Source organism: Octopus bimaculoides, chromosome 16 (genome assembly GCF_046866305.1).
Source record: "Octopus bimaculoides isolate indiv1 chromosome 16, ASM4686630v1, whole genome shotgun sequence".
NCBI lineage: Eukaryota > Metazoa > Mollusca > Cephalopoda > Octopoda > Octopodidae > Octopus > Octopus bimaculoides.
In genome coordinates this window covers 9,930,344-9,943,677 of record NC_142943.1, presented here as the reverse complement: position 1 = coordinate 9,943,677, position 13,334 = coordinate 9,930,344, and the positions used below count along the sequence as shown (strand labels likewise).

Here is a 13,334-nt window from a genome sequence, read left to right as displayed (position 1 = left end):
TCAGTTCCAAGTAAAGTAACTTATCCCCTTAGTTCTTCACATGAAAAAAATACTGACCAGCCAGTATGTTTTATGGCATGTATATACAATAACATTTAATATACTGCCTAAGTAGTAACATTGTTTTATGCAAAAGCATATAAAACATCATCAAGACACAAATGAGAAGGCATTCATATATATATACACTATGTTATACTGAATTTGTTTACAGGATGATGTGTGATATCATATATCTTTCTATCTTGGATGGAGCTGGACTCTGCCTGGGCTGAAATGCAGCATCCCTTACAGTATGTTATGACTGTGAAATGAGACTACTGGGCACAGCTGTTTGGACATTGGCAGTTTGCCACAGCTGCCTGAACATTAAACTTGTTTTAATGACTGTTTATGTCATCTGTGTTTAATAAATAATTTGTAATGTCCCTCTCTTGCATTATCTCTGTCTTTCTCTCATTCTTTCTATTTACATGTGTATATTTCTGTTTTAATGTGTGTGTGTGTGTGTGTGTGTGTGTGTGTGTGTGTGTGTAAAGTATATGCATATATAAATATAAAATGCATGTGTGTGTGTGTGTGTGTGTGTGTGTGTGTGTGTGCGTATGTATATATATATATATATATATATATAAAGTATATGCATATTATATAAATATATATAAAATACATATATGTGTGTGTGTATATATATACATACACACACATATATATAGTAATGCAATGAAAAGAAGAAGACAAAGAAAGTTTATTCACACAGCTTTCATAATAAGCTACAAATATTTCCATACCATCCCTTTTTGCAGCACCAGTTTACGTTAAAATTCTAAAAGAAAATTGACATAATATTTGCAGTTTTAGGTATTGGAGAGGCACTTCCTCAGACTTGCACCAAAGGCGTGCTATTACACCATGCGTCTATCAGAACTTGTTGTTAGGAAAGTACCGGGAGGAAATAAAGGTGAAAAAATTAAAAGTGTATATGCAGGGATGAGTTTGTGGGGAAGATATTATGTGGTGGTGAGGAATAAGAGGGTGGATACATATAATGATAGGAGGGAGGGAGGGAGGGAAAGAGGGGGGGAAGCGAATAGAAGAAGGTGAAAGAGAAGAATCAGAAGGAAAGGAGGAAGAAGAAGAAGATAAAGGAAAGGGGGATAGGGAGAAGTATATATATATATATATATATATACATACACACACACACACACCACACATATATATTATGGGTGTGGTGATGATGAATAAGTGGCTATAATTCAAGTGCATATGTCTTGTTTGTAGTCACCCCACTCTGGTAACGTAATTCATTGTATTTGTTGGATCCAAACATGCCCTGTTCATTGGGCTTTTTTTAACACTGTCATATACACACACACAGACACATACACACACACATACATTAATAGGGTGTGTACATGCTACATAATTTTTACACCCTTATTAATATTGTATTAGTGTGTAAATGTACTAACACACACATGAGTGTGACTGTATGAAATATGGATATTCAACTTAAATAGGAATATTTAACTTTATATATCATATATATATATATATATATATATATATATATGTATGTATGTATATAAAAATAAATGTATATTTTATAGATATGAAAAGAAACACATGCACACACACATACACATGCATGCATGCACACATGTATATAATGACTAAATTTATCATATCTGTTGAAGTTGTTGTTTGTTGTTTAGCCACAGGTCAGCTGTAATCAAGTAGATTCATTCCTTTTCAATGGTAATCCAATGTTTTCTTATCTTGTATTGAATTTTACCTGAATAAAAGACGTTTAACATTATTGAATCACTGAAGGTGTTCTATTTCTCAGATTCTAAGTGTGATTTCAGGATGGTTTGGTTCCTCTTATTTTTCTAGGAGGTTGTTCAAAAACTTAGTTTGTCTTCATTCACTAATTACTTTCATATATTATACAGGGTGTCCACAAGGTCTGGGTACATGAAGTAAATAAAATCATAACATAAACAATTAAATATAAGAAATAATAATTTCTTAGAGTATGTGTTAATCCTCATGTACCCAAAACAGAGTAATCGATTAGACCTGAAGACTGTATCTAAATTGCTCTGGCATCAAAATGCCCCAATTTTGACATAATTGTAACAAAAATGAAACGTCATTTCTCCAAAACCTGAAGTGAAAAAGTTTCTAGAAAATTCCTTTTGTTTCATAATGAGGATATTAGATTCTTTGAATTCAAAAAGTTTATTGAATCTATTTCTATGGCGAATACAATTATAAATATAAAAAGTATAAAGCAAATGCGATAAAATAATTTATGATTTTCTTCCTTTCAAAACAAGAGGGGTAATTGCGGCATAAATAAATATATTTAGGGGTAATTGGTTACAAAAGCTCCCCAACCCCTACTTTAGATTGCGACCATGCTGGGGCACCACCTTGGAGAATTTTTAGTTGAATGAATTGACCCCAGTATTTTTTTGTGTTTTAAACTTGGTACTCATTCTATCAATCTCTTTTGCCGAACTGCCAAGTTACAGAGATGTGAACACACCAACACTGGTTGTCAAGGCTTTATTTGGCCCAGGACCATAGTAGAAGATATTTGGACAAGGCACTATGCAGTGGGAGTAAACCTGGAACCATGTGGTTGGGAAGCAAACTTTTTACCACACCTTTGCCTATGCTATATATACGTTTGTATATATATATATATATATATATATATATATATCAAACTTCCATATGGGAGAAATTTACAACCTTCTACATCAATAAACTATAATATTATTGTTCCTGAAAGTTGCTTTTTATACCTTCTGTGAACTGCACAAATCTTACTAACTTCCTACACATTGATCCTTGGATCTTACCTTTACATAATATATATATATATATATATATATATATATATATATATATTAGGATGTGGTGATTGTGAAGTGGTGGCTATAATTCAATTGTATATGCCTTGTTAGTAGTCACCCCACCCTGTTGACGTAATGCTTTGTATTTGTTGGGTCCAAGCCCTGTTCATTGGTTTTTATTTTAAAACTTCCCCCCCCCCCATACACACATGCGCATTATTAGGGTGTATACATACTGCATACTTTTTTTACACCCTTATTAGTATTAGTGCATAAATGTACTAACACGCACACACGAGTGTGTATGTGTGTAAAATATGAATATTTAACTTCATTCCACTCCTGTTTCTGGGAACTGTTCGCCACAGACACACACACACACACATATATATATAACATTATTTAATTCCTATTCATAGGAACAGTATTCATTATACATACACGCTCACTCACACTCACAGTTTTGAAGTTTTTGTGACTACCATCTCTATTCACCTTGATCTTATTTTATGACCAAAACATAAGTATACGGCTACATCTATACATATACACTCCCACCTACACCACCCTCACCACCACCACCATACTACTTCACAGTACCCACCTCAACCACCACCACCACTGTCATAGTGCGCTCTTTCTCTCTCTCTCACTGTCATTTAGTGCAATCTTAACACCCCACCAAGTTCCTTTCATGCAGAATGCTGTCAAAAGAAATACAACATAGACACACCAGCTATAAATTGGATATCACCAAACCACTTAGGATAGTGATGATACTAACAGCTATTTGATTTATTGTCTTCTTTTCATGTTTATTAAGATCTGCTTTTACACCTGACAAAATAGTTTGTCTGTGACATAGACTCTATGGTCATCAATATAAAAAAGATGTCTGTTATATTATACTTTAGTATTGCTATTAGGTTCTTCTTGCAGAAGGTGCCCTTGGAAACTTTCTGTCATTATTTTAAACTAGTTAAATCATTTAGTTTCGGTTTTTAATCAATTTTAATCTTAGAGTTCTCTCCCCTGTTTTTAGTGATAAGAATTATCGTTATTGCTAATGGTTTTTCTTTTCCTAACAAATGTGGTCTTAATTGATTAAAACTGTTTATTTGATTCCATTAAGTATGTTAGCTTGTGCTTAACTATATATTATTCATACAGAAGGCATCACTGGGAATTTTTCCCAATACTACTATATAGACATGAGTGCATTCGTTTTTGCATTTTTCCTTCTTTTCTCTTGGACTTTACTCTTTCTGCCAAAGAGCTATGCTCAAAACATTAACAACTCTCTCCTTTCACTGAGCATCAAATATATATATTTCTTATGTACATTCGTATTTTTCTTTTTTCTCCTGTTTTTTAACTGTTTGGTCTTTGAATTCACTACATATATATATATATATATATATTTATATATATATATTTATATATATATATTTATATATATATTTATATATATATATATTTATATATATATATATATATATATATATATATATATATATATATATACACACACACACACACACACACACACACACACACACACACACACACACCACATTTCAGTATGTATAAGAAACTCCCATATTTTTTAGCCTAATTTTTGACAAAAAAGTGTTCCTTTTACACGTTGAATTATGGTGTGTGTGTGTGTGTGTGTGTGTGTATATATATATATATATATATATATATATATATATATATATGCATGTATGTATATATATGTATATGCTTTCTTGCATATAAGCAAATACAATAAAATGGGCAAATCTTTGGTGGGGCTCAAGAGTCATATAAGGGCCTCACATTGCATTATCAATGACACTTTCTAGCAATGGTTAATACAGTTGTGCTGACTGGCAGAAGGAATCGGTGCCACTGTATGAAGTCCTTTTAATCCTCCAACTGAACATCACCCCTTTACACAGGTTGCATATGTTCCATTGTGAACAAAAACTGTATCCTAATTTACATGGGGTCGATTCTTGTGACTTCTTTGATGGCTGACCAAGCCTGGATCACTTAAGCATAGAGAAGAGAACAAAAAAACAATGCTCGTGTGAAATAAGGCATGGGTATATATACCCAAACTGACCCCTATAAACACATTATAAATTGGTCCTCAAAATTAATTATAATTTTTTTTTTTCTTCTTGCTTTTCAGAAATCAGCTTCGAGTTCTCAAAAATGGATTCATTCAAACTCAAGCAACATATCGTATGTACGTGCAACGGAAAGCCTACCAACAGGTAACTATGTCAAGAACTGGATTCTTGATAAAGAACTCTTAGGACATTTTGTTTTATCAGTCCCATAGTAAATCAGCGATAAAATCAGTGTCAACATAAGCTAACAGAGAAGTTTGGTTATTATCAACAACCAGGCTATTATCGTTTTGTTTTTCTTTTCTTAATTCATAAACAAGACAGAAATGGCTATATTCTACTTATTATTATTATAACATAAGGCAGTGAGCTAACAGAATTCTTAGCACACTGGACAAAATGCTTAGCAGCAGTTTGTTTGCTTTTACATTCTGAGTTTAAATTCTGCTGAGGTTTGACATTGCCTTTCATCCTTTCAGGGTCGATAAAATAAGTATCAGTTAAGTGCTGGGGCTAATCTAACTGACTTATCCACTCGCCCGAAAATTGCTGGCCTTGTGCCAAAATTTGAAACCAATATTTGTTCTGAGTTCTAAACCTATCAAAATAAATTTTTGCCTTTCATCCTTTTAGGGTCAGTAATATAAAGTGGAAGTAAAATAACTAATCTCTCCTTCAAAATCTCTGGCCTTGTGCCTAAAGTGGAAACAATTATTATGGTGGTGGATTGGCAGAATTATTAGAGTGTCAGAACATATACTTTGGGTGATTGATATGCCTCTTTATGTTCTGAGTTCAAATCCTGATGAAGCCAACTTTATCTTTTATCCAGGAAAAACTAAAAGCCTGAAATAGCAGTCACGTATTGGGTCTCATTTAATCAGATAAATTCACCCCATCTCTCACTAAATTTCAGGCCCTGTTCCTATATTAATCAGTAGTTTTCTTTCTATTGTTTGCTTGCACTGTAATACTGAGCACAGCTCATTGCATCTTTCATACCTGCAGTATTTTGTTTGACTTCTGTATTTTCCCTTATGTTGATAGTACCCTATGTATTATGTGTGCAGTGCCTAGCAGTAATATTTTCTGTATGCTGTTCCATATTTGCAAGTCCTGATGTTTTAGTTATGTATTTCTATGAATGTTTTCTCAATCATTCTTAAGGCATCTGTTGTAATAAGGATTGTTTTTGTTGTTTGTTGTCAGTCTGGTTTTTCTCTATTTTTAGATCTTTATATTTGGATAATTTCTCCAATTTGTTTTAAAACAAATATATTATTTACTGAAACTGATATTTCAGTTAGGATGCACTTTTTCTTCTGATAGTCCTCAACAACAATATCCAACCAGTTAGCCTTGATCTCTTTCCTTACCTGTGTTGATTGACATATCCAAGACTATGATCCCTTTGTCATTCTGAAATATTTTCTGATGTATGTTTGCGTGATCCCTTTTCTCTTGTTATTTCATAGTGCTTAATATCTGGTACATGAAAACATAGTCTTCAGAAGCACAATACTGAACCCAAAACCACATATAGACACAAAATGAGTTTCTTAACCACACAGCTATACCTATGTCTTCTTTGTTTCGTTTTTTATATTTATATTTGTAATTATTTTATGGTTTGGCATTGGCCTCCTGTCTAGCTAAAATCAGATCTTTTATTTCTGCTTTTTGTCCATGAGGCATCAGCCATTGTTAGCTTTTACTCTGGTTTACATCTCTGTCGAGCGCGGTGGGGTGTTGATTATAGAAACAACCTTTTTTTCTATGTGTTTATATTACATTAACCATTGGGATTCTTTTTATTGTAGATGCTGCAAGAAATAAACTTGAGAAAAGACATTGAGGACGATAAACCAAAAGTAAAGGAGAATAATCAAGTAGGAATTCATTTTTTTTTTTACTCTTCAGCTCAGCAGAAATGGAACAGTGTGTGTGGGGGGGGGGGAGGGGGGGAGGCAGTTGTAGTGGTGGTGAGGAAGGACCGAGTTGTTTTGAGGATGGTAGAAACATCTGGCCCAAAGTTACAAAATTTGACTCAGCAAACTTCATGCTGTCGTGCAGGAGTTTGATTGCCTTCATTGGTGGGTGGCCCCAGGCAGCTCTGGTGTCATGGTGGGAGAGGCCAAAACACCTACATAACTGCTTTACTGCTTAATGAGACATCAACTCCTGCATTCAGAGATGGAGTACAACACTCTCAGCAAACTGATGTTTACCCTAAACAGTAGGGTGGAATGAAATATGCCAGTGGGTGGGGTGACGAGATATGATGATGAGGTGAAGAAAAAATATGATGGTGGTGGTCATGATGGTGAAGGTTAAATCTATGACTCTTTCACCACACCAACCCTACCTCCTCCACTATCAAATTTCATTACCCATAACTTAGCAGTTCAGCAAAAGAGACCAATAGAATAAGTACTAGGCTTACAAACAATATGTCCTGGGGTTGATTTGTTCAGTTAAAACTCTTTCAGGTGATGCTCCAACATGGCCGCAGTCAAATAACTGAAACAAGTAAAAGAATAAAAGAAAGAATGTATGTATGTATGTATGTATGTATGTATATATATATATATATATATATATATATATATAAAGTAGAAAAAGAAAATGGAGATTGGGAAGTTAATAATTGTTTATTATTAACAGCAAATTAATCATCATCCTTTACAGCTGTTTCAATTAATACTCAATAAATATCAAGTGAATATCAAATTTATATGACCTGAGCATAATATCTTCAGGGGGAAAAAAGTATACCCTTTAGATGTCTTATATGTGTTTATGGATTCATTATAGAGGACTCATATATTTATATAGATATGTTTAAAATGCAAAGAAAAAAAAGTTTTAAACTTTTTTCTCTTATATTGAGAATGTTGAAAATCTCCATAGCGACAACTGGAATCTCAGAGGTGCAAAGTACTGACATTGAAGAAGAACCACTGATAAACACTAGTACATATACATATGCAAAATTTCCAGTACCGTTAATCCATAATAGTGCAACACTGGTGTATGCTTGGATAATATATCTCTAGGAAAGAACAACTTCTTTCTATACTGACTTATATATGTATGTATGTATGTATGTATGTATGTATGTATGTATGCATGCATGCATGTATGTATGTATGTATGTGTGTGTGTGTGTGTATACAGGTGCAACTGGGTATAGAGTTTAATAAAATGGCTATTACATGGTGAGTTATTTGTTGATAAAGTTTGAAATAAAGATGTCAAAGATAATTAATGTTTTCTTATGCCTTAATATTCTTTTTAAAAGTATCTTGGAATATGGCTTTAATCTGTTGACGATAATCTCACATTGTTGTCTTGTAGGATAAAATGAGTAACGAAGCAAGTGTAATTGCCAACATGGAGATCCCAGGGGAGCTGGCGCATGTTTTGTCCAAAGACCAAAGTAAGTAAAAATATAAAATTGTTTTCTTTTGCTCTCCATGCTAGCATGGATTGGACAATATGACTGGGGACTGGCGAACCCGATGGCTACACCAAACTCCAATCTGATCTGGCAGAGTTTCTACAGCTGGATGCCTTCCTAATGCCAACCACTCCGAGAGTATAGTGGGTGCTTTTTATGTGCCACCGGCACGATGGCCAGTCCAGTGGTACTGGCAACGACCACACTCATATGGTGTCTTTTACATGCCACCTGCACAGGAGTCAGTCCAATGTTTTGTTCACATGCCATCGGCACAAGTGCCAGTAAGGCGAAGTTGGAAACATGATGATATATATATATATATATATATATATATATATATATATATATATATATATATGAGGATGATGACAATGGTAATTCACAATAGCCTCTGGTTACCAATGCCTTGTGAGTGGGAAATGTAGATGGAAACTGTGCAGAAGCTTTCCATATATTTTTTTAAATATCAGTAAGAAAACAGATAAACTGGTACCTTCAAACATAAACTACTAATAGCATTTTTACCAACCTGACTGCATAGATACTTCCTTGTGCTCCTCACCATTGTAAACGCTGTGAAGTTATGATTGGCTTATTGGATGCCTACAACTGACAGTGCTATTGTTCACAAAAGTCTATAGAAAATGTATAAATCTATGCTTGTATGTATGCATAATATGCATGCATACAAGTATTTTTGTACCTCAGTCTGTAGGTGTGACTGAGTTATACATGAATAAATTTGTATAGGTAATGATAATGAATCTGTGGTGGGTAATGATAATGAATATGTGGGTGTTACGACTATGCATATGTAGAGATAATAATAGTGAATGTATGTGAGTAATGATATTGAATATTTGAGGGTAATGACTATACATATGTAGGGGTAATTATAGTGAGTGTGTGAGAGTAATGACTGCAAATATGTGGGGGGGGGGGTAATGATAGTAAATGTGTGCATGTGACAGTGACAAATTTTATGCATCTGTGCATGGTTATGTATTCTTTATTATTTAGGATTTTTATCATCTATGTGTCACATTTTATTACTCCATACATGTGCATATATGGAGAATAATGGAGTATATGCATATAATGAGTGAAATAGTTTTGACTGTCTTGCAATATACATTCATGTATATATATATATATATATATATGCATGAATGTATATTAGCTCGTAAGTTACCTCATCATTTCGTATTTGTCTTGCTTTTATATGTTGATTCCCTGAAGATGAATACATGTGGAATTCCACCAGCCCTTACTTCTTTGTAGAAGAGCTCTCATATATTTTGAAACATGTGTCGGAATTAAAGGAACTTTTACTTATATGCATTTTGCTCCATTTATTGTTATTATTCATATATATATGTGTATGTATATATATAAACACACGATTAAACTGTATTTCCAGATAACAATCCTGTCCATGCTGACCAACACATCACTACAGTTGCTGGCACTGTGGTACCAATAGACATGAAGTACCAACTACCGACCGACATCAATGCCCACCCATTCACTAAATACGTCAGGGTATATTTCAAGGTCAGTTTTACAACCAGACAACATGCCTGTTGATGAAGATCCCTGTAGAGCAAGGATTCTTAACCATTTTTTCTATCTATGGACCTTTTTTATTATTATTTTATTCTGGTGGACCCCCATATCCATTCAATGTTTTAAAACTAGTTTTATAGAAACTTCTTTCAAATTTCCTCTTCTGTTTTTCACACATTAACTTATGTAGGTTAAACTATGAAAAATGTTGGAGAAAGAAACCTGTATGTGATACATACAAATATATGCATCTAAAGCAAAGTTTTTCAGGGGCCCTTAAAATATTATTGTGGATCCCCAATTTACTATTTTGTTATGTGAAGTCCCAAAAATTTTATATGGACATTCAGGGGTCATATTGACTCCAGTTGAGAACCACTGCTGGGGGGAGGGGGGGTCTGAGATTTAATTCTGTTTAATTCAGGCATGGACAACCATTTTTGAGAAGTGGGTTGTGAAAGATATGGCTCATCACCAGGTGGGTTGCACTACTAAAACCATTCAAAGGTATATATATATATTTCATAAAATACAGTGTTCCATGATTTCAGTGTTATTAAGGTTAACCTAAGTTAGTAACTGGAGGCACAATGGCCCAGTGGTTAGGGCAGCGGACTCGCAGTCAGAGGATTTAAAATTAAAAAATATGTCATAAAACGTTTATCTTCAATTAATTTTCCTTGGAATATTTTAATCCTGTTTATAACTAAATCCACTTCAAAGTACAATCAACTGGGGAAAAATTGGAACTAATGATATTTCCTTTTGTAGTTCTTGTAACTTAACCGCAAGCATGTACTTTATAAGTGTATTAACTTATAACATGACAAATTAGTGAGGGGGGATCTCTCTATATAGTCATTCAACATGTTAAAATTAACAATCTAATATACCTCAAAATCACATCTTACAGTCTCATTGAACACTGTTGTCGTAGAGGTATTACATCTAAAACAACTAAGGTGGGATGGTCACAACTGGAATGTCTTTAAGTTTATCTGTGGTTAAATAATAACAAAACAGCAACTGGAAGCTTATACATAGCTGCTCAATCTGCTAAATATAGCAGCAAAATCTTCCCACAGTCTTAAAGAAAAGGAAGGACACATGAAACAACGTAGTCCAAGACAGACTATATCTGAAAAAATAGAAAACAGTTTAGATGGTCACTACTGGATTGTCTTCCTTATACATAGATCTGATAGATTTGCTATATGAGATCTCATCAGTCGGGGCTCAGCAATAGCAACAACTAGTGATATATGGGTGACTATCACATACATTTTACTAAACTTTAGTTTGTTAATAAATATAATTTTTCTCTTTGCAGAATGCAAACTGGGCTGCTGTACCAATCCCCATCAAAGAAACTTTCCTGACTTTCAACAATGACATATCAAAGAAACATGCTCTCTCAATATTCAAACTGGTAAGAAACAGTCTGTCCGTGTGTCAGTATGTTAACAAAAACGTAGGTAAAATACAAAGAAAAATATGAGCAGGCAGTCGCAAGGTATTGGATAAACTTATAACATATTTATATGAGAATAAAGATATCAGGTGTGACTGCGTGGTAAGAACCTTGCTTCCTAACCACATGGTTCTGGGTTCAGTCTCACTGCATGGCACCTTGAGCAAGTGTCTTCTACTATAGCCTTGGGCCAACCAAAGCCTTGTCAGTGGATTTGGTAGATGGAAACTGAGAAACCCATCATATATATATATATATATATATACACACACATACATATATATTCATGCGTATGTATTTATGTATGTGTTTTTGTGTCTGTGTTTGTTGTACCCCACCATTGCTTGACAACCGGTGTTGGTGTGCTTACATCCCTGTGACATAGTAGTTCAGCAAAAGAGACTGATAGAATAATTATTAGGCTCACAAAGAATAAGTCCCGAGGTCGATTTCTGTGACTAAAACCCTTTAAGGTGGTGCTCCAGCATGGCCACAGTCAAATGACTGAAACAAGTAAAAGAATAACAGAGTATGAAAATACAGCAAAAAAAAAAACATGAACTTTTACCTTCCAGATCCTCCCTGGTTTCCTGCGATATTTGTATATATATGTATATATATATGTGTGTGTGTGTATATATATATACACATATATATATATATATATATATATATATATATATACATCTTGTGAACATGCATGGCTTAATGGTTATGGTATTCAACTCACAGTTGTAATGTCATGAGTTCAATTCCTGCATTGTGTCCTTGAGCAAGACACTTTATTTCATGTTGCTCCAATGCACTCAAAAATGAGTTGTACCTGTAATTCAAAGGGCTAGCTTTGTCACATTCTGTACTATGCTGAATCTCCTTGAGAACTACATTAAAGGTACACATGTCCGTGGAGTGCTCAGCCACTTGCACATTAACTTCACAAGCAGGCTGTTCCATTGATCAGACCAACTGGAACCCTTGTCGTCGTAACCAACAGAGTGCCTTTTTGTTCTTTCTTCAAGATCTTTGTATTTTCTTCAATATGATGTATAAATATGTTATAAATTGATTTGATGCCCCACGACTCTCCATTCATATTTTGTTCTTTTATACCTACATCAGCTTGACCCCTTGTCTATAGCCAACCCTTATGTAGATCCAGCATCCCTGCACTTAATATTTTACAAGTTTAAGCACTTGGTTTGTTCTGAACACTCATTGTGTGTCCCTATCTTTTTTATCTTGTGACACACAAGTGATCAAACAAATATTACTAGCATACTTTGCATGAAATGTTAAAAACTACCAGTGCGCTTTGCATAAACAGCTGAATTAAAAATTATCAGTGCACTTTGCATGGTAAGCCAATAATTACTTGCACACTTTGCATGAAAAGTCAATTATTACTTGCACACTTTACATGAAATGTTAGAAATTATCTGCAAACTTTGCATGGCAAGTTAAAAATTACTCGCACACTTTACATGAAATGTTAAAAATTATTTGCACATTCTGTATAGACAGTTAAAAATTATCAGCGCACTTAGCATGGAAAGTCAATAATTACTTGCACACTTGATATGAAATGTTAAAAATATTTGCCCACTTAGCATGGAAAATTAAAAATTACTTGGATACTTTACATGAAATGTTTAAAATTATTTGCACACTCTGTATAGATGGTTAAAATTTATCAATGCACTTTATTATTCCGTTATTTAGATATTTAAAAATAACTAATGTACTTTACACTAAATATTAAAATTTTCTAATATACTTCGCTCTCCATGGAAAGTTTAAAATTCCTTGAGCACTTTTCATGGAAACCTAAAAATCATTAGTGCACT

General features: G+C 33.8%; 1 protein-coding gene across 5 annotated transcripts in view; it reads left to right on the top strand.

Moving 5' to 3' along the window:
* The window catches only part of LOC106881175 (unconventional myosin-XV), a 329,895-nt gene that overhangs the window by 248,133 nt on the left and 68,428 nt on the right, over positions 1–13,334 (top strand). For all 5 annotated transcript variants that reach the window (XM_089364116.1, XM_052973941.2, XM_052973940.2 and 2 more), the window contains 5 exons: positions 5,050–5,134; positions 6,811–6,879; positions 8,348–8,429; positions 9,874–10,007; positions 11,350–11,448. In XM_089364116.1, the coding sequence (XP_089220242.1) occupies positions 5,050–5,134; positions 6,811–6,879; positions 8,348–8,429; positions 9,874–10,007; positions 11,350–11,448 (469 nt within the window). The remainder of the gene's footprint in view (positions 1–5,049; positions 5,135–6,810; positions 6,880–8,347; positions 8,430–9,873; positions 10,008–11,349; positions 11,449–13,334) is intronic.